The following is a 27,073-nucleotide window of genomic DNA, read 5'->3' as shown; positions in this document are numbered from 1 at the left end:
CGCGCGCGGAACCGCCGCCGGGTAGCTGCTCAGCAACTCTCCCGGAGCTGTTCGTGTTCCCGCCGGAGTCCGGAGCAGGTGAGCGCCCGTACCCACGCCCCGCTCCCCACGGCGCAGTCTCCGAGAGGCCGGGGGGAGGCCCGCAGGGCGGGCGGGGCGGGCGCGGCGGGTGGACCGGGGTTCCTGGGCGCCGGGCCTGGTGCCGCGGCCTCGCCCTCCCCTTCTCCGAGTCGGTCCGGGCCGCTGCTGGCGAGGCTGAAGGTGCGTCCGGCCCGGCCAGCTGCGGAAATGGAGCTGCGGTTTTAAATTGCAGACGTTTCCCTCCATTTTGGACGCGCCGCGTCGGTGTAAAATGATGTTGGCTGGGGAGGATGAGTGGGTGGGTGACCCACCCCGGTCCCTTTGTCCCCGCCCTGCAGCACCAGCCCTCCCAAGCCGGCTCCGAGCGCCTTTTTGACAGATTAGCGGGTGGCTTGGTGGGCCCTGCTCCCGGGGAGGCAGAAAAGGCGCGGCAGCCTGGCGGACGGGGAAGTGGGGTTGCAAAGTTGCCTTTAATTCTCGCTGGTTGTCACTGGCCTTGAGGGTCGTGGCGGTCTCTGTTCGGCTATTCTCCAGTGCTGGCTGCGCGCGTTGCATTCCCTCGCCCGGTGTTTCCGCACACTCAAGAAACGGGTACTTAGGCAGGTTTGCGTACTCCAGCTAAAGCTCGATCCTACTTTTTCATCTTTTTAAAGGCTTTAAAAACATTCTTCGTAATGACACCTTCCGACACTCGCAAGGGACACTTAGCGCTTGATGGCAGAGGGCCTGGTTCCAGGCGGTTCCATCAAAATGATTGCACGGTCTGGTCGGGAGTCAGGCTGTGGATATTCAGAACGACCCAGTAGATATATTGGACAGCGCGTGGACAGTGCAAGGGTTCAGCCTGGAGCGAGCGAGCTTGCTCACGGGCTGTGGCGGGCATGCACCCGGCCGGAGCCCAGGTAGATACACGCTCCTGGTCCCAGCCCTCAGGGACCTTGCAAATAAATACGTGCAAATCTGTAATTACACTTTGTAGCAACTGCCGTGGAGGAAAGGGGGTGTGTGTGTGTGTGTGTGTGCGTGCGTGCGTGCGTGCGCGCGCGCGCTAATTTAGACTGGGCACCAAGTCCAGTTTAAGTTTAGTTTCTGAGAGCTGTCTAGGGAGGAGGGAAGAGAGTGAGTAGGAGGGGAATTATTGTTACCTTCAGTTCTTTATATTGCTTAGGGGAGAAGTCAGGCCGTGCCGCCCCTACAGCCAAGAAGGTGGCGTTTCTTCTGCTTTCTGCGACAGGGGCAGGAGGTAGGCCAGGGGTTCCCGTTTGGGTTTTGCCTGCCAGGCCAGCCTTGGGCCCAGGTGTTGAAGAGGGAAGCTGTCAAACTTCATTTGAGCTTCCCTTTCTCTGCCACGTTTAGACTAACTTGGGAAAGTGAGGAAAGATGACCAAAGGCCTCTGTAACACTGCGATCATCAGAGAATAGCACATTCAGTTGTGCTGATAAACAGTAACATATTGGAGCTGATACGTGTGGGGATTCCAGTGCCAATTGCCACTGAAGTTAGCAAGCATGTTGTGGCTTAATAGAGAAAAGCCTGAGGGTCCCCATGTTTCCACTGCTAATGGGGAATGGAGACATTGTGCTCAGTAAACAAAATCTTTCTTTGCCAACCTACTTGGCTAAAACCTCGCTTCTGAGGGAGGCTGATCCCTGTGTGTTTTGACTCCATCAGGTGAGCATAGCGATGTGCGCAAATGTCCTGGGGCTTTTCTGTCCTACCTGGCTAATTCACTCCTGCAGAATTAGGATGTGATGCACTGTGTGACACTTGTGTGTGGATCTTGTGCAAAGTGGAGGTGCACATAATGTTGGTAGTTTCGCCTTTTGGAACATTTGTGTGTGAGATAGTGGTCTCCGAAGGAGCGTGCTGGTTTGTTCCTATTTTTTCTTTTTTTCAGCCATTATATGAAAGATCGTTATCGAGTCCTAATTCCTAACTCTTTTTTTAAAAATGTTTAGAGACCTAACAGATATCCACCAGCTATCTTAATTTGTTTAACCCCAAATATTTAATTGATAGCAGAAAAACCTCTTTGGCATTGACCTGTGTCCAGTATTGCACAGATACTGTGTGTGTGGCGTAAAATAGGTACAACGGAAAGATGCCAATAAATGAATTTTCCAAAAAGGACAGAATCTGCTCAAGGGCCTTTTAAAAAATCCAGGTGGCTCCCGAGTCCTGAGGGCCTGTGTTTCAAAAGTTTACAAAGAGTTGTTTGAAACTCGGATGGCATCTTCACGTAGAAAGATGTAATTGCCTTCTGCTCACCCTGGTTGACCAATGTCAGAGAACTAGTACTAATAGCAGTGGTTTGATTTTAGGGGGTCCGAGGAGAAGGAGGGGGCACGAGAGGAGGGCACATTTCCTTCCTCTTTCTTAGTGTTTGGAGGCTCAGAGCTAAATGTTGAAATAGGCAAAACTTGCTGTTGTCACCTTCCTTTTTTGTGCCCCTACTCCGGGTCCCAAGGTGTCTACCGCCCTCTGCTTCCCAAGTGCCCCTCACGTGACTCCTCAGCCAAGTGTGACTTCATTCCCAGAGTGTCTGGGGTCCGACCCCCCCCCCCCGCCCCCCGCCCAGCCCAAACCTTCTCATTACCACAGTGATGCTCTCTCAGGTAGGTTTGGGAAGAAAGCCATCTCTTGTACCTAATGTGTAAATGGACTGACATCCTCTGATCACCACCTAAGTCTCTGTGTTTTCTTTCATCTACTGACCTAGCTCCTATCTATCTAAGCAAGTGAAGCTTGTGAAGTTTTTTCCTCAGGCGATTAACAGTGAAGAAATGTGGTGCTTGGGAAAGACTTTTTCTCAAGAGGGGTGTGGTAATCTTTCTCCTTTCTTAACTCTGGAGAGTCTTCAGAAGTTCTCAAGTGTTGTTTTTGTTGACAGGAGCCGGGTGAGGATCGTATCTTTATATGCCCAGAGGATGTTTCGGGAATTGCTTAGTTGGTGGGATGAGGGTGACTGTAAGGAGAGATTTTTGGGTCCTCCTGTCTCCTTCTTAGACGAGGCCCAGCTAGTTCAGTTGGTGTTGGAGCTGTCGGCAGGCGCTGGTTTTGTCCTGTGGAAAGATGAATCTGCTGGTCCGAGGAGGGAGAAACATTACTACCTAAGAGCTTGAAGCACCCAGCAGTCAGTTGATGTTTGAAAAACAGGCCTCATGTAAGTGACAATTGCTGCAGATTGCCTGTGGCTTCTTAGAGTGTTGTTTTCATACCAGGCTTCATGGGCCACGTTTTGGTTCAGTGGAGAAGAGGGTTATAACTGGGGGTTGATGTCTGCTGTAGGCTTTTGAAAAAAGAGCTAGGATGCTGGCCCACGTATGTGGTTGGCAGTTACTTGGTAGGCATTTGAGACTTCAGCTGTAAGACTTGAAAGCTTGGTGAAAACCCCAAATTTGCTATTCATTTTAGATTTGGAGTTATATTGTTCTCCCTGTTGGTAGGTTATAGTAATGCTAATTACACAGCCTTGATTTTCCCCATCTGTTGCCTAGTTTACTGTTTTTAGTAAAGGTAATTTGTTAAAAATTAGATAATACATCTTTAAAGCTTTTGTAAGACTACAGTCATCCCCCCTTATCTGCAGTTTCACTTTCTGAGGTGGTCACCTGCGGTCCAATAATATTAAATGGAGAATTCCAGAAATAAATAGTTCATAAGTTTTAAATTGTGTGCCACTCTGAGTAGCGGGACGAAATCTTGGGCTGTCCCTCTCCATCCAGCCTGGGATGTGAATCGTCCCTTTGTCCAGCGCATCTTGCCCATTAGTCACTTAGTAGCCATCTCGGTAATCTGTCGAGGTATCACACTGCTTGTGTTCAAGTGACCCTTATTTTACTTAATAATGGCCTCAAAGCACAAGAGTAGTGACGCTGGCAATTCAGATATGCCAAAGAGAAGCTGTAAAGTGCTTCCTTTAAGGGAAAAGGTGACAATTCTTGGCTTGATAGGGAAAGAAAAAAAATCCTATGCTGAGGTTGCTGAGACCTATGGTAAGAACGAATCTTCTGTCTGTGAAATTGTGAAGAAGGAAACAGAAATTCCTGCTAGTTTCGCTGTTGTACCTCAAACTGCAAGTTACGGCCACAGTGTGTGGTTAAGTGCTTAGTTAAGATGGAAAAGGCATTAAATTTGTGCCTTTAAGGTATTTTGAGAGAGGGACCGACCACCTTCATATAACTTTTATTAAAGTATATTGTTATAATTGTTTTATTATTAGTTATTGTTGTTAACCTCTTACGGTGCCTAATTTATAAATTAAACTTTATCATAGGTATGTATGTATAGGAAAAAACACAGTATGTACGGGACTCTGTACTATCTGTGGTTTCAGGCATCCACTAGGGATGCCTGGGGGTCTTAGAATATATCCCTCTTGGATAAGGAGGGGACTACTGTATCTGCAGAGTTATCAATCAGAAAAGGTGTGTCCTTTGTGAGATTGTGCCTTATTAATTAAAGAAGTATAGTTACTGTAGGTGGGTAGCGTTTTGCATGGTGCACATCATTTGGAGCCTTTATGTTTTGTCATATTTAATCCTTAGTGCCACTTCCGTGTACAGTGGCTGTATAAAGTGATTCCCAATGAGATATGGTGTAGCAGAAGGAACAACCTCTATGTCCTGACTCTGCCTCTTCATGCCATCTGTTTCTATGCCCTTGAACAAAACAGTTAACATCTTTAAGCTTCAGTTTTCTCACCTTTAAAATAGGAGTTGTTCACCCTCACCTCTAGAGGCTCTTGTAGCCTGAAAGTCTTGACCAGTTAAACATTTTGGAAAGTTGTACTTTAGCGTTTAATCTATGAAAAAAGACAAATGTAAGTGTGTATGCGCTGACTCTAATTTTTTTTTTTTTAAACTATTCAGACTGATTTTCAAAATGCCAAGTAGGAAATTTGCCGATGGTGAGGTGGTAAGAGGTCGGTGGCCCGGGAGTTCACTTTATTATGAAGTAGAAATTCTGAGCCATGACAGCAACTCCCAGCTTTACAACGTAAGATACAAAGATGGAACTGAACTTGAATTGAAAGAGAGTGATATCAAGGTAAGCACTCTGGTTTACAGAGCATGTTTATAATAGTTGGGAAATCACTGTAGGTGTGGTTTTTAAGCTTTAGAGCAGTCAGGTCTGGCTCTCTGCAGGCGTAGGGTCACTCTCCTGCTTTAGGTCAGATCCTGTTTTTTGGCTTTGGGAATGTATGAATGAGGCACAGTGCCCTGTTGCTAAGAAGCTGTCAGTCTGCTGAAGTCAGACACTTACATCGTCCTCTCCCTGGTTTAATGCACTCTGTCATTCTGTGACAGTTTGTCATGCGTGGCGTTGGAGCACATCAAGGGTAGGGAAGGGCACTGGGTTTTGGGGAAGGCTTTCAGAGCTGAGTGCTGAGGACAGATAGGGAAAACTCAGGTGATGGGGTGGGGGGACTTCCACAGCGGACAGCATGCCAAAGGCTTGGGTCGGGAGTCACAGACGACCAATGCTGAAAGGGTGTGGTGGGCGAGGGCCGGAGGAGGGGTAAGAAGGAGCCAGAACTGGAGGGGTTTGGGCTTCATCCCAGACACCGAGGATTCAATCAGGAGAGTGACATTAATTAGATTTGAGTCCAAGGCTTCTCAACCTATCTGGTGAGGACCTGAGCTTGCAAATATCTGGTCCATGGTATAGAAGTATTTACGTAACATACCGTAATTACTAGGCAAATGGGGGGGAAAAAAAGGTACAAAATAAAACCCTAACTTTTCACTGTCAGATTCAATAGACATAAAATTGCTTTGTCAAAATGCTATAAAAATTGCTGCCCATCTCTTCTCAGTTTCATTCCTTGCTGCAGATCAGTAACGAACAGTTCTTGAGCCCGCAGCCTGTGGATCACAGTCTGAGTGCTCTAGACCAGGGGTTGGCAACATTTTTGAGTAAAAGGACTTGTACATATAGTGCGTGCACTGCAGGAGCAACTGTGGACATGGCTGTGTCCCCATGCAATTTTATTCATGGACACTGAAATTTGAAGTTCAGATGATTCTCACATGCCACCAAGTTTCATTCTTCTTTTGATTTTGTTTGCAGTCATCTGAGAACTGTAAAGCCATTCTTCGCTCCTGTGCCACCCATACTGGGTGGGAGGGATTTGGGCTGGGGGTTAGTTTGCCTTCCTCAGGTCTAGGTTCCTGGAAATATTCGGAGTAGGTGAGGGCAGGGTAGAACATTGCTGTGTAACCCGGTCTTGGACTCGTTTTCAAGATCTGATCGTGTTTTATTCAGAGTGAAACTGAGATGAATTTTCTTGTTATTGTTTGTGTGCTAATTTTTTTTTTGTCCTATCATCTCAGTTTTAATCAATGTTATTTGTATCTCTTATATATGTTATTAGGAAAATGCACAGCTGCTTGGTTTAGAACATTCATTTCCTGGCAATACCTTCAAAGAAGAGTTAGGGGTGGAAAGGCTGCTTTGGTCTCAGGAGAGACGGGTCATTATAGCTGAAGCTGTTATTGGCCTCGTCTGATGGATGCTCAGATCCCATGAGTTCCCAGGGTGCTTTTAGAGTCACTGGTGCAGTCATTGCCGTTGCTGCCCTCTGGCAGTGTGGGTCTGCGTGTGTTATGACTTATGGTGAAGCTCTGCCTTTTCTCCTCCCTCTAGCCTTTAACCTCCTTCAGGCAAAGGAAAAGTGGCTCAACTTCCAGTTCTCCCTCCAGACGCAGAGGGAGCCGCTCCAGGTCGCGCTCCCGATCCCCTGGCCGGCCCCCAAAAGGTTCCCGCCCATCCGTCTCAGCTTCGCACCAGGCTGACATTAAGGAAGCAAAGAAGGAAGCAAGGAAGGAAATATTGGAAGTTAAACTGACTCCACTGGTATTGGTACGTGTGTTTGGGAGATCTCCAACCTTACCACAGTGTTTAATCTGCCCAAATCATGTCTTCCCCTTTATGTGTACTCAAGTGATTTGTAGTTAATAATATAAAAGATTACATTAACAAATGAATGTTTGGAAGAATAGAAGGTATAATGCTTTTAAATACCATGAAAAAGAACATTTTTAAGTTATGAGTGCAATTTAATATTGTGGGTTTTTTCCTAAAAAAAGCAGTGTTTAAATTTGAAATAGATGTAGATTGTAGACTGAACTGAATAGTTTTTATAGTGAATAAAAGTTCATGTAGAAAATAATGAGACATAACTGTATCTTATAAAAACATATTCTTGCTGTCTTAGTATCATTGTACTTGATTGCTTTCCCTATTCAGAGATGATACTTTTAATGGAATTTACTTTCAGAGTTCAAGGTTGGAAATATTAGGTAGGGTGTGCAGAGCCTGGAGGACCTTGCACAATGAACATTTTAGATAGTAGACCAAATTGAAATAATAAATAAACAGAATTGAAGAAAGGTCATTGTTTATTCTGTTCACTTACTGTTACCTCTTTTCTGGATAAAATGTACAGATTTTTGATAACCTTAAAACACTGGATTATTACATAGTGTTTTGTAGACAGATTTTTAAATTTTAAGATGTTGGGCATAACCTTCTGTGTTGTATTTTCCTGCATCACTTTTTTTTTTTTTTTTTTTTTTTTTTGCGGTACGCGGGCCTCTCACTGTTGTGGCCTCTCCCGTTGCGGAGCACAGGCTCCGGACGCGCAGGCTCAGCGGCCATGGCTCACGGGCCCAGCCGCTCCGTGGCATGTGGGATCTTCCCGGACCGGGGCACAAACCCGCATCCCCTGCATCAGCAGGCGGACTCCCAACCACTGCGCCACCAGCGAAGCCCTGCACGTAGCTTGACATCACATCATCCTTATTCTTTTGGACTCCTAATTGTGATCTTTGCAGTACCTTGCCTCACTGTGTGAATACCCCGTCAATTTTCAGTCAGTACGGTTCAGGGTCAGCTGACTAGCTATGTTACAGGATTACATTTGTGGTTGCTGTGGATTACACGTTGGACCTTTGAAAAACCGAGAGTGTAGTTTTTAGGTGGGTCCGTTTGCTGCTAAGTGGCTCGTTGGCACTTTGGTAAACTTAGTATATGTTGAATGCTGTCTGTCACTGCTCAGTTAGACCTTGATTTGAGCTAGAACTTGATACTATATTAATGCCATCTTTCGACAGCTGGCCTCCCAAAAGATATATTTTTCTTTTTAATTAATCTGTCAGTGACTTTAAAGGAGCAAAGTGACCTATTTCAGCCATACATTGCCTGGAAAATGTTTTGTAAGCGAAAGTCCTTCCTACGGTCAGCAAGAAATTCCCTCCACTGCTTGAAGAGAATGACATTCAAGGAAAGAGACTGAATTGAGAAAGGAGACATTAGGAAGAGAAAATGTAAGGTTAAATAGAAATAAGGCAGATGAAATTCAGAAAGTAGGCAGTTTGTAGGTTACTAGTAATACTCCATAAGTAGCCACTATTTCTTAATTTCCTGTTATTAAGCTGTTTGGGGGCCGTGAATGTCTTTTCTTCTTTTTTTTTTAACCAGTTAATGAGCTGATTTACCAATTTTTACTGTATCTACCTCTCATAGTGAATGTTATTAGAGCATCTGTTATCGAACAGTGAAATTATAAGATTTAGTCTAATTTTGTTTAAAAGATGGAAGATCTTATGTGGAAACCTCTACTGTAAGAGCCAATCTTTTGAAGATTAGGAAATTCGAATCAATTTTATTCCATTTCATTTTTTTAAAAAGTGGGCTGAAATTCTTCAGCATCACGGCTGTGAAAATCTTTGGTTGGTTTTATTACTTGGTTTCACAGTACTGAACTTTTACCATCATGTACCTTTTTACTAAGTTATCATTCTTACGGTTAAAATGTTTTATATTCTTCAATTTAGAAGCCATTTGGAAATAGCATCAACAGATATAACGGGGAGCCTGAGCACATAGAGAGGAATGACATACCTCACAAAAACACGCAGGTACAGAGGGGTTCATTTTCCTCTCAGGTAATTTTTTTCCTTGTTAAAGTGACTTTCTCTAAAGAAGCACATTGAAAACCATAATTTTTCTTAGAATCTTTTCTAAGATTCTGTTCTTAAATTAAGACTGAGTATAATTTAACAAATTTATTCTTATTAGTGTATATGGCTATACTAAGATGCTGAATTACTTAATGTGGTAGCATTAATGATACTTACTGACTACAGATATTTAATACTTTTTATTTTTTAAATAGGAAAAATTCCCTTTGTCACAAGAGAGTAGTTATATACTTACACAGTATAGCCTTCATCCACGAAGAGAAGAGGTCAAATTAAAAGAAATAGATTCAAAGGAAGAAAAAATTGTTACAAAAGGACCTACGTCGTTGAGAACCTTTGAAGTGACAGCCACACAGCAGAAGGACTTAGAATTTGGAGGAGTACCTGGTAGGCATCAGAACCGGCCTAGGGAGGGCAGGCAGGGTGGGCGAACGCTGGTTGCGATAAAGTGAGCAGGAAAGGGCTTTCTCTGAAGAAATCTGAAGGCGGCCAGGTAGTGAGCCAGGTGGGAGCCTGGGGAAGAGTTTCCAGTCAGAAGGGACAGCAGGTGCAAAGGCCTGAGTAGGAGCATTTTTGAGGGTTATCATGGAGTAGAAAGGGTGCCACTGTGGCTATATTTACAACTTCTAGCAATCTTTTTTTTTTTTTTTTTTCGGTACGCGGGCCTCTCACTGCTGCGGCCTCTCCCGTTGCGGAGCACAGGCTCCGGACGCGCAGGCTCAGCGGCCATGGCTCACGGGCCCAGCCGCTCCGCGGCATGTGGGATCTTCCCGGACTGGGGCACGAACCCGTGTCCCCCGCATCGGCAGGCGGACTCTCAACCACTGCGCCACCAGGGAAGCCCTTTAGCAATCTTTTAATAGGTTTTGAGCAAAGAAGTGCAAAGAAGTGATGAAAGGAAGGTTGGTATGACTGTTGTATATAGGAAGGACGGTCAGCTATTCGTGACGGGGAAATCTGCTAATAATCAGATCTCAGTGACAGGGCCTGGCTTGGCAGTAGCACTGGGAATAAGCTGCATGCATCCAGTGGCTTCGTGGTGTCTACACTACCTGTTAGACAGGTTGCTCTTGAGGGTCAAAGATCTGAAGCATTCAGAGGCTTGGAGTTATTAAGTGGGTGGAGCTGGTGAGGTCTTGTGACTTAGGAAAAGGAAGTACTTCTTGGTTAAATGGTTCAAAACCCTGCATGGCTTAACTGCTTTGTATTTTGTAATTGATAACTCTTGGCTAACTGAATCTGTTAAAGATGGTGCCCAGCATCGCTTAAAAGTCTGCGCACATGTAACGTGAATGTGATACTATTTTAATTGTGAGAAACTTAGGGGTATAAAGTTTTTTGTTCTTTAAAGATGAGACCGATAGTTTTTAGATGTTCCACTCCTCAGTTTGCTGGAGTTTCAACATGTTTGCTCCCGTAGTGGTTGGATTTTCAGTGTTTTAGAGCTTGGTTTCCGAGGTGGAATTTAGCTCTCCAGTGCTGGGCATTTGCTGTTTTACTACCTTCATGCCTGTGGTTGCTTTCCCACAGGATGTGACAGGTAGAGTTAAGACTTTCTAATGATGCATTAGAAATTGGTTTCAAACAGCTAGCCAGACTTGAGTTTCGACCTTAGAAATTCAAGTGAGTTTTGAAAAAAATAAAATAAAATAACCTGGATTGAAATTAGAGCCTTGAATGTTCACTGATTATTTGCAGGTGTTTTTCTCATCACGCTTGGCCTGCCTGCTTTCCTCTTCCTGTTGCTGTTGATGTGTAAACAGGAAGAGCCCAGTCTTCTGAATTTTCCGCCGCCTCTGCCAGCTTTGTACGATCTATGGGAAACCAGGGTATTTGGGGCCTACCTCCTCTGGTTTTTCCTTCAGGCTCTGTTCTACTTACTGCCGATTGGGAAGGTAAGCGTTTGTTGGTGGGGCGTATGGTATTATGAGATTTTCTTCCCCTCGCTCCCATGTTTATATAAAGACATTTATAGTAGTTTTAAGGTTAAAAGCTGTCCTTGGTCATAACTACCCAGACTTACTTAGTTTTAGTTTGTTAAGCGTTTACTCTTGTATTCTGTAACACATACTTATTAAGCGAAACTTAAAGAATCTGATTGAGGGTTCTTGTGTATCTTCCCAAACCAAATAGAGAAGAATAAGCCATTTTTCAAAATAGCCTGACTAATGGTAGAGGTGGCTGGGAAAAAAAAATTCCCTCTCACTATATGTCATTTCAGATGCAGAATTTTAAATTACCAGTTGATAAGATACTGAGCTCAATGGACTTTAGTCTGTATCTTTTACTTTTTTTTTTTTTTTTTTAATATGATGAGTTTCTGATTTTCATCTCTTTCAGAAATTTGTTGTCTGGACCATTGAATGTTCTTTTCAGACTCATGCAGTGTCTTTAAAACTGGTCCTCATTGCTAAGTGTAGTTTTTTCTTCTTTCATTAGAATACTCTACTTGGATATATTTAAAAGAACATGAGATTCCCTAATCAATAAATAATTCATTTAAAGATCTTGTTCTTAGAGCTTTGCAAGTTTGCCAACTGTCTGTAAACCAAAGGATCAGTTTTATTAGGAGTGGCAAATGCCAGTGATAGGAGGATAGAGCTGCAGACTTGAAATACTTTGGAACCTCACCATAACATTGGCTCTAGCGAGGATTCTTGTGATGTGAACCTTCAGGTATTTTTGTGATAAGGCTCTAAAGTAAAAAATCACAAATTCAGATAAACTCAGGTAAAGCTAGTTCAAACTAGGTAATATTTATTGAGAAAAGCAGTTTTGATGGTTAAAATATATATATATGTCTGCATCTATATCTATATATATAGATAGCTATATATCTATTTTTTCCCCACAGACTAAAACCCAACGCAGTAGTTGTTAGATACCTTTAATAGATAAGGATCATTTGAAATTAGCCTGTGGGGTTTTGCTAATCCTATAATCTCAGACAGATACTACATTTCTCCTGGGTTCCCTTTCATAGCTAATGAAAGGGTAAAGTAGTTTGGCCCAAGACAAGTGATACCATATTAGTATTTTACAATTTATAATGAATTGCACTATTTCTGAATAGTTATTTTGGGGAGTAAAATGTAGCTGCCATTGGGCAGGTGGACTTCTTCTCTTAACTCATCCTGTTCAAGTAGTGTGTTTCTTGAGTACCTTTTTTATGGGGATGCTGTGGGTCATCCAAATGAAGAGATGAAATGGTCCAGTGGACATGCTCTCGGTCTCTTATCGGAGATAAAAGAATCACATGAAATGATTGAATAACTAAGTGAGCGTATATGTATAAATAGCAGAGCAAGTAAGTATATGAGTCTGTATCATCAAATAGCACATGGGCCTTGGGATTGGGTAAGTGGGGTTGAACCCGATTGAAAGGATGACACCAACGTGAGATAGTGGAGTTGTATTCTGCTTTGTAAGCAGTGGGGAGTCATTGAAGAGTTTTGAGCTAGAGATCGACTAGATGTACAGGTTTTTGAAAACACGTCTAGTCTTGTGGTGGGACATGGGATCATTGGGGGAGAGTGGCTATGGCAATAGTCTCAGTACACGGAGAAGTCATTACTAGATTTGTATTTGAGATAAATTCCTGAAGGTGGAATTACTTTACTTAAGGGAGTGCCATGAAGATTTTTGAGACTTGTTACTAAAGTTTCCTACTAAAAGATGATCCTCCTTCTCGGGCATGTTGAAATTTAGGAGATTTTACAAGACATGTATATCATGGTAAAGTGTTGTGCTTTTAAAATTTTAAATTAAAAAGAAAACCTTTTCTTTTAAGGTTGTAGAAGGAACGCCTCTTACTGATGGAAGAAGACTCAAGTACAGATTAAATGGTGATTTTTTTTTTTTTCTCCAAGACTCAAATTGATGACTCGATAGCTCAGACTTTTGGGTGCTGTACTCTTTAAACTGTCAAAGCTGATTATGCCAGAGGAGGAAATGGTAAATTTCTCTCAGTAGTCAGAAGAGCATGCAAGTAAACTGCTCGCACCTGCAGCCGATACGTCAGAATTATGCCATGTTAAGTAACAAGCCACTCAGTCACTGTTTTCCACTCTCCAGTTTTATTTTCTTAATAGCATTTATCGCTCATTGAAGCAATTTTGACTGTGTATCTTATCATCCTGAGTCATCCCCATGGCCTAAGTTCTGCACTGATGTGGGCTTCCTGGCCACTCCTGCCCTCCGGAGCTCTTGCCCTTTTGCTCCAGCCACCAGCCTCCGGGCCGTCTCTAGGCTACATTCTCAGTGCTTTTGCCTGGAAAACTTTCCCCCAAAGTGTCGGCTGCCTCATCCCTGACGTGTCTCTGCTCAGAGGAGCCCTCCGATCCCTTTCTTTCCTTTACCCTGCTTTATTTTCCTCTATGACAGGTCTTCCTGACATCAGTGTACTTGTCTCTTCACTGGGGTCTCCCCACTAGAAGGTGGCTCGTGGGCAGGGACTTGGCTGTGTTCATTGTGGTACCCTTTGTGGTACCAGCATAGGGACTGGCCTGTAGGAGGCGCTTGTTGGTAGGAGCCCTGAGTGGATGGAGTGGAAGTCTCGATGAGCGTCTCAAGAAGTGGGTGGGCATTGTCCCTCCTGACGTGGGCACCTCCTGGGGTAGGAGTGTGTGCTGAGTAAGAGGAACAGTCCACCTTTGGCACGTGAAGACTTTGATAAAGTACAGTTAACCTGCTTTTAAGAAATACGTGTATAGTGTAGTTATCCTTAAATGATTTTCCATTTTAACTAGATTGGGTGGACTGTTTTCCTTTTCTTGGGAATTATACTGTAAATTTTTTTTTTTGCTGTACGTGGGCCTCTCACTGTTGTGGCTCCGGACGTGCAGGCTCGGCGGCCATGGCTCACAGGCCCAGCTGCTCCACGGCATGTGGGATCTTCCCGGACCGGGGCACGAACCCGCGTCCCCTGCATCGGCAGGCGGACTCTCAACCACTGTGCCACCAGGGAAGCCCTATACTGTAAATTTTAATTCTTGGCCTGTTTTAATCCTATCACTTCTCACCTTTCGAACTGTAGATACTTTTTTCAGTGACTCATCTAGCATCCACTGTATCTGAAATCACTCGACTGGGCTCTAAAAGGGAAGCCAGAGGTGTTTTAGATGACTGCCTCTTGTGCCAAGTGGGTAAGGCGTTGAACCTAGCTCCGCGCCTGACCCCTGGTAGATGCTTAGCACTGACTTGCCGCTACTGTCAGATACTTTGTTTACTTTTACCAGATTCCTTGCTGCTGGAACCAGGTTTAGAATCTCCAACACACCCTCTCTCCTGCGCCTTGCGGCCTCAGTGAGGCCAAGTCTGGGGAGGGGTGGGGTGTTCCCTTTGGGCCTCAGGTCTGTCGCTGTTCGTGTTTTGCGGGCTTCTCTCTAGGTACCCACTTACTTCTCGTCCAAGTGCTCTTCTTTTCTGTTTTTGCTTCCCTTTGAGGGCGTGGCTCACTCAGAGGCTGAGAACAGTAGTACTGGGCTCGGAGCTGTCGAACAAGCAGGCAGTGGCTGAACTAGTTGCTTGATCCTTCCTTTGAAACTTTCCTCGTCACTCTGGTTCTAGTGTTACGAGATTTTACCATCATCAACTAAGGAGAGTCCTGAGACATTTTGAATAATTTAATCCACGTAGGCTAGAGAGCAAGAAACTGCTTCATCTACCATTCTTTTTCTTTAATATTCGTAAATTTTATGAGCATTAAATGAATGCTTTACAAAGTTAAAGAAAAAGTTTAAAAAGTTAAAAGTTACTCTTTGGAGTAAACCTGACACTGTGGAAAATGTGGACTTAAATAATAAATTAGAGATGACCATTTGACTTTACAAAAGCTTTGGTTTTAGAATTCTTACAGAAATAACACCTACGTCTTTTCTGTGTTAGACTGTTTTTATCCAAATGTGATTTGACTGCTTACTCAGAGAACAGTTTTTGCAGGCACTCAGCTCCTGAAAGGAAAACTGTTTCTTGGGTCCAAAGAAGAAGCAGCCAGTACACTCAGCTTCTGTCTGTTGAGCCACAGGGCTAGCTCGGAACAGGAGCTCCTCCTGCGGGGCCTCGTGGGTGCTTCTGACTTTGGAATGAACATCTGTGGGCCTGGCAGTCCCTCCCTGACGTCCCCACTCGGCTGGTCCCCTCAGTCTCCTGCCTGGCCCTGGGGAACATTTGGGTTGTGGCCTCTTCTTTGAGGGCAGGGTCTTGAGGTCTCTGTTTGGGAGGTAGAGTACAACCAGGATCCTTTGAAACCCTTATTGATAAGTTATTTCGGGTAAAAATGTTTATAATTTATAACCACCAACATTGCCCTAAAGGCTTTAAACTGTGTGTTTGGCCCAGCTCTGTCAATAATTAGCCATTTGACTTTGGCCTCAGGGGTTTGGATTATGTGAATTTTGAGGTTCTTTTCAGCTTTTTAATAGTGAATTTCTGTGCACTTCTTTTCAGCTCTCTCTTCATTAAAAGCAGATGACTGTTCGCAATGAAAAATAATAACTTAAGTATGAGAATATTTCACAAATTGTGTGCGAGATACAGCATCTGTATTGAAGACTGCTAACCTCAGGGGCACTGCTTGTTCATATATTTGTGTGTGTGTAGCCTGAATAATGAAACTAAGATTTTACAAAATAATGTTGTATTATTTTATAATGGTGTAAATCCAATGTGAACTCTGGGTTAACATTAATTTTTTGCCCTCCCCCCCCCCTTTTTTTAAGGATTCTACGCTTTTATCCTGACATCTGTACTCGTCGGAGCATCTCTCTTCTGGGATGTAGAGCTTTATTATGTGTACAGTCATTTCCTTCAGTGTGCACTTGCGGCCACCGTTTTTTCTGTGGTCTTGAGTGTTTATCTCTACGCCAGGGCTTTGAAAGCGCCCCGGGATGAACTGTCGCCGGCCAGCTCTGGTGAGCAGTGTTAGAACGTGGGTCCCACAAACGCCTCCCACAAATGCCTCTCCACACCCTCACCCCACTGGCCCCTCAGCATCTGTTTCTAGGCTTTCATAGAATTCTCTTCTCGCTTCAGTTTATGAGAGATGAAGAGAAACAGGAAAAAAAAAAAAGAAAAGGTGAAAAAATTTAGAGAAAAATAAAAGGAAGAAAATCTGACTTTTTCCCCTTGTGTTTTCCTATTTGTTTCTTCTTCCTTTTTTAGTCACTTGATGACAGTAAGACATGTGAACAACTTACAGCATTTTAGTAACATTAGTATTATAACAATTTAGGACAAATATTTTTTGTCCAAAATAGTAAACATCCTTTTAAAAAAAAACAACCAACAAATAATAGAGATTACAAATTGGTTGATTCTAACCTAAAGTACTTAAACATTAAAAAAAATTAAGTGGCTTATTTTTAAAATGGTGAGTCTACATTTAAAAAAGCTCTGGTTCCCCCAAAATCTAGGAATCTGGCCCCATAGGCCCCATGCCTATAGCAATGGATGTTTCCAGATGGGGCCAGCATCCCCTGCCCCCTGTGTCCTCACGGCCCCTCTTGGCTCTCACCACCATGCCTTTCCTCTCTGGCTGTTTGCCAGGCTCCTGGAGGTGATTGAATTGTGACCCTGGAGAGTGGACAGCAGTGCAATTTTAAAGCCTCATAATTGGGTTTGGAATACTGTTTGGATAAGGACTTTTCCCTTCATAGGAAATGCTGTCTATGATTTCTTCATTGGCCGTGAGTTAAATCCTCGGATCGGTACTTTTGATCTCAAATACTTCTGTGAATTGCGCCCCGGATTGATTGGATGGGTATGTCTTTTTTTTTAAACTTCAGTTCAGTAGTACAAATTAGTCTTGCATTTGGAAAGGATTGTAGACAATGTTAAAGTAAGCTGTGGGTGGTATGTTTTTAGGAATAATCACAGCATTGCATAAATCTGTCTACTTAAAATATTTTCTTGCTGTAAATATAGTCCAGAGGGATAAGATGCCCTGTTACAGGTTATTAAACATTAAAAGAGTTTGTTTTATTTTGATTATATCAGTTTATGTTTATGTAGGAAAATAATAGTGTATGAATTAAGAAAAAATGTATTTTCCTCCCCTTTAAAAAAATGTATTTTGACTTAATTTTAGACTTGTTCGACTTGCAAAAATAAAGAGTTCCTTCATACCACTCTCCCCAATGTTAATTAACATCTGGCAGAACCATAGTATAGTTATAAAAAACAGCAATTAAAAAACCCCCCCACAAATTAACATTGTTACAGTAGTATTAATTAAATCCCTGGACCTTATTTGAGTTTCACCAATGTTTCATGCTGTTGGCCTTTTCCTGTTCCAGAATCCTCTTCAGGGTCCGACAGTGCATTTATTTGTTATTTGGCCTTAGTCTCCTCTAGTCTGTAACAGTTGCTAGTCTTTCCTTGTCTCTCATGACCTGGACACTTTTGAAGATACTGGTCAGTTATTTTGTAAGAGTGTCCTTCAGTTTGGGTTAGTCCAGTGTTTTCTCATGATTGGAGTGAGTTATACGTCTTTGGCAAGAACACCACAGAATAAGTGTCCATCTCAGTAAATCTTATCAAGGGACTCCTGAGGTTGATATGTCTTATCACTGATGGTGGCTTCTCGGTAAGGTGGTGTCTGCAGCTTTCTCAGCTGGGAAGTTACCACCTTTCTCTCTGTAGAAACTATACCTGCCCCTTTTATTTCAGGTGGTCATTAACCTGGTGATGCTTTTGGCTGAGATGAAGCTACAGCATCGCACTGTTCCATCCTTAGCAATGATTTTGGTCAACAGTTTCCAGCTCTTGTATGTGGTGGATGCTCTCTGGAATGAGGTAATTAATTTTAAGAGCTTTGGAGTCAGATGGCGTTGAGTGTGGGTGATTGACCTGACCCGTCTGAGCCTCAGCTTCTTCCACACAAAGTGAGGAGAATATAACCTGCCTGCAAGGCTTGTGAGGATTAAATGAGTTGTGGATCCATGTGATGCATTGAGCTGACACACAGTGAGTGCTGACAGTGGGTAGGTGTCGAGAACTTTGGTGATACTTCCGTGTATGTCAGCTGCTCTGTCAGGTGCTAAATATTTAAGATCTGTGGATCTTGGCTTTGTGGGTGTGACCGATTCATATAAATAAAACTTTATTTATATGAATTAATGAACATTAATTTCTTAATGATTCTATCAGATGAAAATGGATGGACAGATTATCATCGAGTTAAGATAGTGTTCTTTGGACTAATCAGATTGCCCTTTATAGTTCTTAAATAAAGGGGGAGATGTTTTATTGTTGGTGTTTCAGAATAAAAGAGTAGCTCTGATTAGATGGATATAAAACCAGAAATCATGATACATTGAGGAAAACAGTTTAAATAAAGCTAATTTCCTAACACTTGGCTTTTCTCATACGTTGATACATCATCAGTTTTTTCCGCTACTTGAAGACTGGTAAATGTTTGCTAATCTCGGTCTCACCTAACTATATTCCTCTTGAAATTAATTTCTTCCTTGGGTCTATTTTACAACTGTTTTATCATTTACTGTTATCTTTGTCATCATCTCCTCCAAATTCCAAGTTGAGTTTTCTTTCAGTTTGAAAAACGAAATTGGTAGCCCTATGTCATAATGTTACAAAATAAATTCTCTTGGCAGTCTGTTGACATTTTGAGAGAAGGTCCATCTCCTTTAAGGTGTTTTTGTAAAGCTGTCTTATTTGGTCATATTCAGTCAAAATGACTTTAAAAGCTTGATATTGATTTATTGATAACCTTCCTTTTCTTTGGGAGGAGATTAGGACCTCTTTGAGGTGAACAGACCTCGAGTGCAGGTAGCCACATTTGGATTCTTGTTGAGCTCCTGCCACTGAACACAGACCTGGGCCCAGCCTTAGAAGCTGCAGAGATTGTGGGAGCATCTGATACAGAGTCCTTTGAAAATTCCAAGTCTACTCAAAATTAAACATGCTTTTGAAATTTAAAAAAAAAAACAACAATTCTTGTAAATGCATTTAGTCTTGCCAGTTGTAGGTCTTTCTTTGATTATGTAATAAAGGGTTCCTAAGAAGATGGTAGGTTACATTTTACAAGTCAGATGATATTTCCTCTGTCGCTTTATCACCTCAGAGATTTTTTTTTTTAACTTCCTGTCTGGAAGCTTTTCAGTGGTGAGTAATTCTTCCTTCTCGTTTTCTGTCGTATCATGGTAGTAGTCACTTTTGAAGTGACTTAGAAATTCACATTTTCTAGAGATTTAAACAAACATTGATTTCTGTTAATTAACAGAAAATGTTTGTATTTTAAGGCCAAACTGTTAAGGCAGTTTTTCACCAGGGGTGGTGGATTAAAGTTGGGAAGTTATTTTTTTAAATATGTTAGCAGTATCTCAGCCAGAGTATAGTAGGCTTCTTGAAGAAGGGACTTGATTTTACGATTTTCTTCAGTATCTGGCACACTTTCGGGCAATTAGTAGATGCTTAATACTTTTCTTATTAGATTGGGTGCTAGGAATTCTTCTGCGTGTTGATGTGCCGCACCTTAGAAAGTGGAGAATGTGAACTTAAATGACCCTTCCTGTGAGCCTCCGCTGGCTGTCCGGCAAATCCCCTGAGGCCCCAGGAACTGGGTAGGGCTGAGGGTTCTGCCCCTGCTGGCGCCAGCAGCTTCCACCTTGTCCCTCGCTCACTGCCCACTCCCGTGTGCCCTGTCGTCGTCACTGGTCTGCTCTTGTACCTGTTCCCGTGTGCGTAAGAATAGGCGCTCTTCACTAGAGGGTGACCCAAAGGGCCTGGAGTTGTTGCATCCATTTTTCTGTTCCATGGTCCTTTTGCTTGCTTTCTGGGAAAAAAATGCGTTTTGGAGATTATCACGCTTTTTCTTTAACCTAGAATATTGATTATTTTTTAAATTTTAATTTTATTGGAGTAGAGTTGATTTACAATGTTGGGTTAGTTTCAGGTGTGCCGCAAAGTGATTCAGCTATACGTATATTCATTCTTTTTTAGGATCTTTTCGCATATAGGGATGTTCCCTGTGCTATACAGTAGGTCCGTGTTGGTTTGATTCTTCAGCAGAGCTTACTTATACTTGCTAATTTTTCTAGTCAGCGGGGAGTGCTGGTGTCAGAGGCAGATTGGAGATGCCCTTGGGCAGGGCCGACTCCACTTCCAGAGCCGGGCCTGCAGGTTCTGGTCCAGGGGATCTGGCTGCTGGCTTGCGCTGACCAAATCCACACGAGAGTGCGTTCAGGTCCTGATTTTCCCTGAGCAGCGAGGCAGGCATTTTCCCATGTTGCCAGGTAGCGTGGAAAAGCTACATGAAAAGCCAGATTGCTATCAGAAGTTAGGTTGGTGCGTGTGTGCTGGGTGCAGGGGTGGCAGGTGGAAACCCATGCTCCCAGCCTTCCATCTTCTAGTCTAGTGGCGAGAGTCGCTTATTTACAGGACAGTCACACGGTCGCTCCAGGCTTCAGCAGGTGGTGGGTGGTGGCATCTGAGAAGTGCCTTGTCTAGGGGGAGGGTTGAGGAAAGCAGCATGGGCGAGGCTTCAGCTGAAGCTGGAGCGGGGTGTTCCAGGCAGAGGCATGGAGGCACAGGGGCGTTGGCAGCTCTGTTGTTTCAGGATCGCGGAGGGAGAGGGTAGAGCGACAGGAGAAGAACAGAATGATACACGTGCCAAGGGAACCAGATGCCCACTCCCACTTTAAAACGGTTTTGGTTGGTGTACTTTCCCTTAGCCCTTTATAAATTTGACTGTAAACTAGAACTTTACTTGAATACTTTAAACATTGAAGCTTTTGTCCCCCAAAGTTTAAAAAAAAATTTCCCCCCTCCATACCCTTACAGGAAGCCCTGCTGACAACCATGGACATTATCCATGATGGATTTGGATTCATGCTGGCTTTTGGAGATCTAGTGTGGGTTCCGTTTATCTACAGCTTCCAAGCCTTTTATTTAGTCAGCCATCCAAATGAACTGTCTTGGCCAATGGCTTCTCTAATCATTGCTCTGAAACGTGAGTATTAACTTCGGTCTCTGTGTAGTAAATATTGTGTGTGCTGAGTCTGCTGTGCTGTGGATCTGCATATTTATAGTGTGCCCTTTTGTTTATTTTTTGTTTATTTTTTTCAAGTCTGAATGGCTCTTTTTATTATAATAAATGGATAAATAACCACTTAGTCCCAACAACCCAATTAAGTACTAAGTAACCAAGTTCATGTTTATAAAAGGGACACATATGGCAGAGTTATGTACAAGAAAATGCTGTTATACACTGGGAACAGCTATCTAGCAATAGGACACAACTACAGATCTTATCAGAATGAGGTGACTGAGAAAAACAAGGATGATGGGAGGGAAGAACAGAAGACACAGACATAATAAGATATCACCTTAGGTAGCAGAAGGCATCTGGAGAATGGGGCTCGATGCTAGCTTTGACACTAGCTGTGTATTCTTGTACAGGTTGGTTGTTTTCTCTGATCCTTGAGCTCTTTTGGAAAATCAGGATTGCATTTTAGTCTTTCCTGGACCTTTTTTTTTTTTAACATCTTTATTGGAGTATAATTGCTTTACAATGTTGTGTTAGTTTCTGCTGTATAACAAAGTGAATCAGCTATACGTATACATATATCCCCATACCCCTCCCTCTTGCATCTCTCTCCCACCCTCCCTATCCCACCCCTCTAGGTGGTCACAAAGCACCGAGCTGATCTCCCTGTGCTATGCGGCTGCTTCCCACTAGCTGTCTGTTTTACATTTGGTAGTGTATATATGTCCATGCCACTCTCTCACTTTGTCCCAGCTTACCCTTCCCCCTCCCCATGTCCTCAAGTCCATTCTCTATGTCTGCGTCTTTATTCCTGCCCTGCCCCTAGGTTCATCCGAACCATCTTTTTTTGTAGATTATACATGTGTTAGCATACGGTATTTGTTTTTCTCTTTCTGACTTACTTCACTCTGTATGACAGACTCTAGGTCCATCCACCTCACTACAAATAGTTCATTTTCGTTTCTTTTTATGGCTGAGTAATATTCCATTTTGTATATGTGCCCTATCTTCTTTACCCATTCATCTGTCGATGGACACTTAGGTTGCTTCCATGTCCTGGCTATTGTAAATAGAACTGCAGTGAACATTGTGGTACATGACTCTTTTTGAATTATGGTTTTCTCAGGGTATATGCCCAGTGGTGGGATTGCTGGGTCATACGGTAGTTCTATTTTTAGTTTTTTAAGTTACCTCCATACTGTTCTCCAGAGTGGCTGTATCAACTTACATTCCCACCAACAGTGCAAGAGTGTTCCCTTTTCTCCGCACCCTCTCCAGCATTTATTGTTTGTAGATTTTTTGATGATGGCCATTCTGACTGGTGTGAGGTGACACCTCCTTGTAGTTTTGATTTGCATTTCTCTAGTGATTAGTGATTAGCATGCCCTTTTAAATGGCCATGATTGGCTCAGGTTTGAAGTAATCTGTGATGGATGAGTTGAGTAATAAAAAGATTCTTGCATCTTACAAAGAGAATGGATGTTTCCTTCTTGGGTTCTCAGTGGTTCTTTAAACATAATTTTAAACAAACCATTTGGTTTTAAAATTTATTAAATTTAGTTTAAAATAATAAGTTCATTTAAAATTTTATTGTCTTAGTAATGATTCATTTTTTCTGTTGAGTGCCTGCCTTTTCTGGTAGCACCTTAAAAAGTAGGGAGGTTGGTCTTGCCTTCCTAGAGCTTGCATTCTAGCAGGAGAAATAAGACGCTCAGACACTGCATTGAGTAGTAGGAAGAGTCTAGAGGAGGGACTTACAGACCGAATATGATGGGAGTTTAAGGTAGAGAGTGCGTCTCTCTGGGGGAACATCAGTGTAAACCTATTGGAGGATATGGTGCAGTGGGGAAAAGTGGAATGGGGAGGTAGATATATTGGAGAGGGAACCACTTGGCCAGGGTGGATGCTGGAGACGAGCGAGGAGAACACTTTGGCCGGGTGCTCGTTGGTTAGCTTCAGGATGGCTTTTCTTTCGTTTCACTGTTGGTTAAACACCTCCGCCAGAGGGAGGGCAGGGAAAATTAGCACTGGACTCCAAATATTGCTAGTTTTGCTACACTAATCAGTATTTATGGTAGAAGAAGAAATTCAAGCTATTGGTTGAAATTAAGATTTAGTTTCTTCATTGGTTTGGTTAAACGTGCCTGTGTGTTATTCAAGACAGGATATGTATATTTTACAGTTAAGCTAAAAATAGGGAGTAGAGTTATTTCTTACTACTTCATTGAGGACTGATAATAAATAGTGATATGTCAGGGCCTCTTAATTTTGACATTTCGGAATTTGAAATAAAGCCACCAACTTGGAGGCTTACAGTGGGATTCGGCATATATTTATGTGCAAGTTGTTCTGGTGCAGATTCTGAGCTATAGTTTTATTAATAAAGCATTCATGTTGTGGCCAGTAGGCATCATAACTAACAGATGAACTCCAGTATTGATTTTATTGTAATGTGGGCTGCATTAGATTTTATTCATGGATGTAACTATATATGTTAGTTTTGCCTTCAAGGTAGATGATGAAAGCTGTACGATAGTGAGATATCGGGACCATATCTTCTTTTGACCTTCTAAGATTGAGAGGTTTTGAATTGTTAAGAAATCAAGCTATTCTGTACTTTGCAAATTTCCTTGGAGCACAGGAATAATTTCTAAATGAGATTACAGATGCTTTTAAATAAAGATTAAAGCTAAATTGTTAACAAATGAAATTTTTAAAAAATTACAGTGTGTGGATTTGTAATCTTCCGATGTGCAAATTCTCAGAAAAATGCATTCCGGAAAAATCCCTCTGATCCAAAGCTTGCACGTAAGTATTGGTGTATATTTATAGTATTTATACCACATAAAGATTTTATGTCTGTTTGTCTAGAGATCATTAAAAATGTATTTTTATTTTTGTATAGATTTAAAGACCATTCATACTTCAACAGGAAAAAGTCTTCTCGTTTCTGGATGGTGGGGTTTTGTTCGCCATCCCAATTACTTGGGTGATCTCATCATGGCCCTGGCATGGTCCCTCCCATGTGGTAAGCGTTTAAGAAGAGAACTGATTTGACTCTTTCTCCGGCCACCATAGGATGTGTGTGTGCTCGTTGGGTCTGGGTGTCGCCTGTTGGAGGTTTGGGTTGCCCGTTCCCCATCTGGGTGTATGCGCTTTTCGGTATCCAGCACCTCATTCATCCAGCGTCTGAGGGTAATTAGGAATTCACCGAGCCTGAAGTTTGAGTCTAAACTTCTGCAAGCAAAATTTTAAGTTTTAAGCTGTGCCTGGTAGCTTTTTTTCTAAGAAGAATATGTAGAAATTAACTTTCTATTTGTGACTCAGTGTACGTAGATTCTGAAAAACTCCGGTTCTTAAGAAGAAGAAAAGGCACACTCTGTTTTGTTTGTGTTAGTGTCAGCCCATACCCTGCAGTGCTGTCTGCCCTGCCCACCCTGCCCCTCACGGGTGGCCTGCCGTCCTCTTCCTGAGCACTGGCGGGGAGGAAACGGGGAGATTTGCTTTAAATACAGAGGTTCTGATTTTGAAGGATTGTTAGGGTGGATTAATCACTGTTCTCTGAATAGCTTTTAATTCAAATACTACCTCCTGCCACACACTAGTGGGAATTTATGAACCGGTGTAGTTGTTTCCCCCATTGGAGAAAATGAAGTAACGGGATGGTCCATTTTTAGACGATTTGCGGACCAGCAGGAAACAATACTGTGTAGTTGTGTAGTGATAATAAAAATACCTAGTACTATTTACTGTTGCTGTCCCCAGGTTTCAATCACATTCTTCCTTATTTCTACGTGATTTATTTCACCATTTTGCTGGTGCACCGGGAGGCTCGCGATGAACGCCACTGTAGGAAGAAGTACGGCCTGGCGTGGGAGAAGTACTGCCAGCGCGTCCCGTACCGCATATTCCCATACATCTACTGATTCTGGTCTAGGCGCTGTCTAAATGCTCCTGCAGTTTTGGTTCCATTGGCAAAAAAAGGAAAAAAACCCAAAATGAACCTTTCGTTGCACTGACAGGATCTTTATGTTTCTCTTTCTTTTTGAGGCAGGACTATAGAGCCAAGTAGTAAGTCTTTTAATGTAGCTGTGTTCATTTTTATTAAATCATAACAATTAACATAAGGAAAATATAAATAAAGATGTTAGAATTTGCATTCTAATAGGAAATTTTCAATCCTTAAAAATCTGAAAACAGAAAATAGTCTTACAAATGCACTGAATACTGTTGATGTTTAGGGTTTTTGATTACCTTTCAAAGTTTGATTCCTTTGTCCAGTTGGTTTTTCTTAAATGAAAACAGTTACATTTTAAAGTACGTTTATGTTTTATTGCATTAAGAGAATAGAATTTGTTTCCCTTTAAATTAAATCATTTACTAGCTATGTGATTTGAAAGTAAAAACTGGTCCTCTCTGTTCAGTGCTGTACGGGAAGGAGGATGATTGATAGTGGACACTGTTTAATGAAGACCATTAGTAGAGGTTTGGTTAACCTCAACTTGTAAAACTGCATTTGAAACTGTAAATACATAGCTTTTATGTAATATATGGGGACTTCAGATTTTTCTGTATAGTATTTTGAATGTGAAATAATTTTCGGGACTAAGTATCTTTTTAACAAACATTTGCAGTATTTTAAATTAAGTTTTGTAAAGTACGACATGCGAATTAAACATTTTGAAAGAAGTGGAACTCATTTAATATTGTATGAAAGATGCTGTTAAGAGTAGGAAGGGTATTTTTCCTAATCCAAAGTTCGTGAATTTGGCTTTGCTACCTCAACCGCAGGTGTTTGTTTGCCTTTATAAACTGTTGCGAATAGAAAAATAGAATAAATATATATTTTTGGAATAACATCACTATTTAAACATTTTTACACAGAGTGGTGTTTGAAAATTTGCCATTTCTGAAAGGCTAATATTTTTATATGTTTTTGACTTTTTAAATTAAACTGTGTTTTTGCTACTGTTAGTTCAGGCAGTTTATACTGTATTTTGCGTAGCCTTTACATTTACAACTCTACTCCCTGTAAAGGAGTGTTGTATTCATCTTTAGAAATCTATTTATCTAAATACAATTTAAGGGAATAGTTTAAAATCATTTCTTTTAGTTTAATAGCTGTGCATAAGGTAGCTTTAGCCATTAGATTCTACTTCAGTTGATACAGTCTCATTATTAATTGTCCTATAATGGAACAGTAGCAAATTCACTAAGGTTTCGTATTCAGAGTTAAATTGTTCTCCAGAATCTTAAACATAGGGGAATCTAATAAATATAGTGTATATGTTTGGGTTTTTAATTATACATTTTACATATGAGCCATTTAGATATGCAGTGTTTTGTTCTACGCTGCAGTTCGAAGTGTATATAACAGAACTTACGTTAATGTGATCATGAAGAACATTCCGCATCCTTTAGTCTTTAAACATCGTTTTGGTGAAATTTTCAGTATTTTATTAGTACTGATGTATGCAAGCAGTTTTTTAATGCTTCTCTCCTGGCATCAAAAAATGGCGTCCCAGCCTATTCTATACTAGAGTCACCAATGAAGCTTTAGGGGAGGAAGAAGGACCTTTAATTCTTTCCTTGGTAATGAGAAAAGAGCTGTTTCCAACACAGTGCTGCAGTTTCTGGATATCAGCTACAATTTGTTTTTAATTTTGTTTTTGACATGTTTATTCGACAAGTTTTATAATGAAGTTTTAAGTTGGAAATAAAGTTGAAAATAAGATGTTGCTTTGATCACTTTGGAGTCTTTTTTTTTTTTTTTTTTTTTGGCCTGTAACTCTGGGATCATTGGGACCAAAACAGGAGCCCTTAGATTACCACTCCCCACCCAACCCCTGTTTTTTTCTAGGATCCTTTGGGACCCTCCTGGACCACAAGGCAAACTGGGACCCCTGGCAAACTGCTGTTTGCATTGAGGCTGTCAGAAGTTGGAGCTTGAAAGGGGTTAGTGGAGGGTTCCCAACTCCCAGACAGTGGTCATGGATTTAG

At 42.0% G+C, this 27,073-nt stretch overlaps 1 protein-coding gene across 2 annotated transcripts; it reads left to right on the top strand.

Moving 5' to 3' along the window:
- Window positions 1-27,073, top strand: LBR (lamin B receptor). 2 transcript variants are annotated; one of them, XM_082865215.1, is made up of 14 exons: window positions 1-78; window positions 4,954-5,131; window positions 6,731-6,946; window positions 8,923-9,006; window positions 9,264-9,456; window positions 10,768-10,964; window positions 12,860-12,914; window positions 15,789-15,980; window positions 16,725-16,828; window positions 17,737-17,862; window positions 20,869-21,037; window positions 23,801-23,881; window positions 23,979-24,101; window positions 24,839-27,073. In XM_082865215.1, exons 2-14 carry the CDS (start codon window positions 4,967-4,969, stop codon window positions 24,997-24,999), a joined length of 1,866 nt encoding a protein of 621 aa, XP_082721341.1. In that variant the 5' UTR covers window positions 1-78; window positions 4,954-4,966; the 3' UTR covers window positions 25,000-27,073. The 2 variants fall into 2 exon arrangements, with proteins under 2 accessions (XP_082721341.1, XP_082721340.1); XM_082865214.1 differs by lacking the exon at window positions 1-78 and having other exon boundaries at window positions 4,846-5,131.

This window comes from Leucopleurus acutus (genome assembly GCF_964270905.1).
Source record: "Leucopleurus acutus genome assembly, chromosome: 2".
NCBI lineage: Eukaryota > Metazoa > Chordata > Mammalia > Artiodactyla > Delphinidae > Leucopleurus > Leucopleurus acutus.
This window is presented reverse-complemented; position numbering and strand designations above follow the sequence as displayed.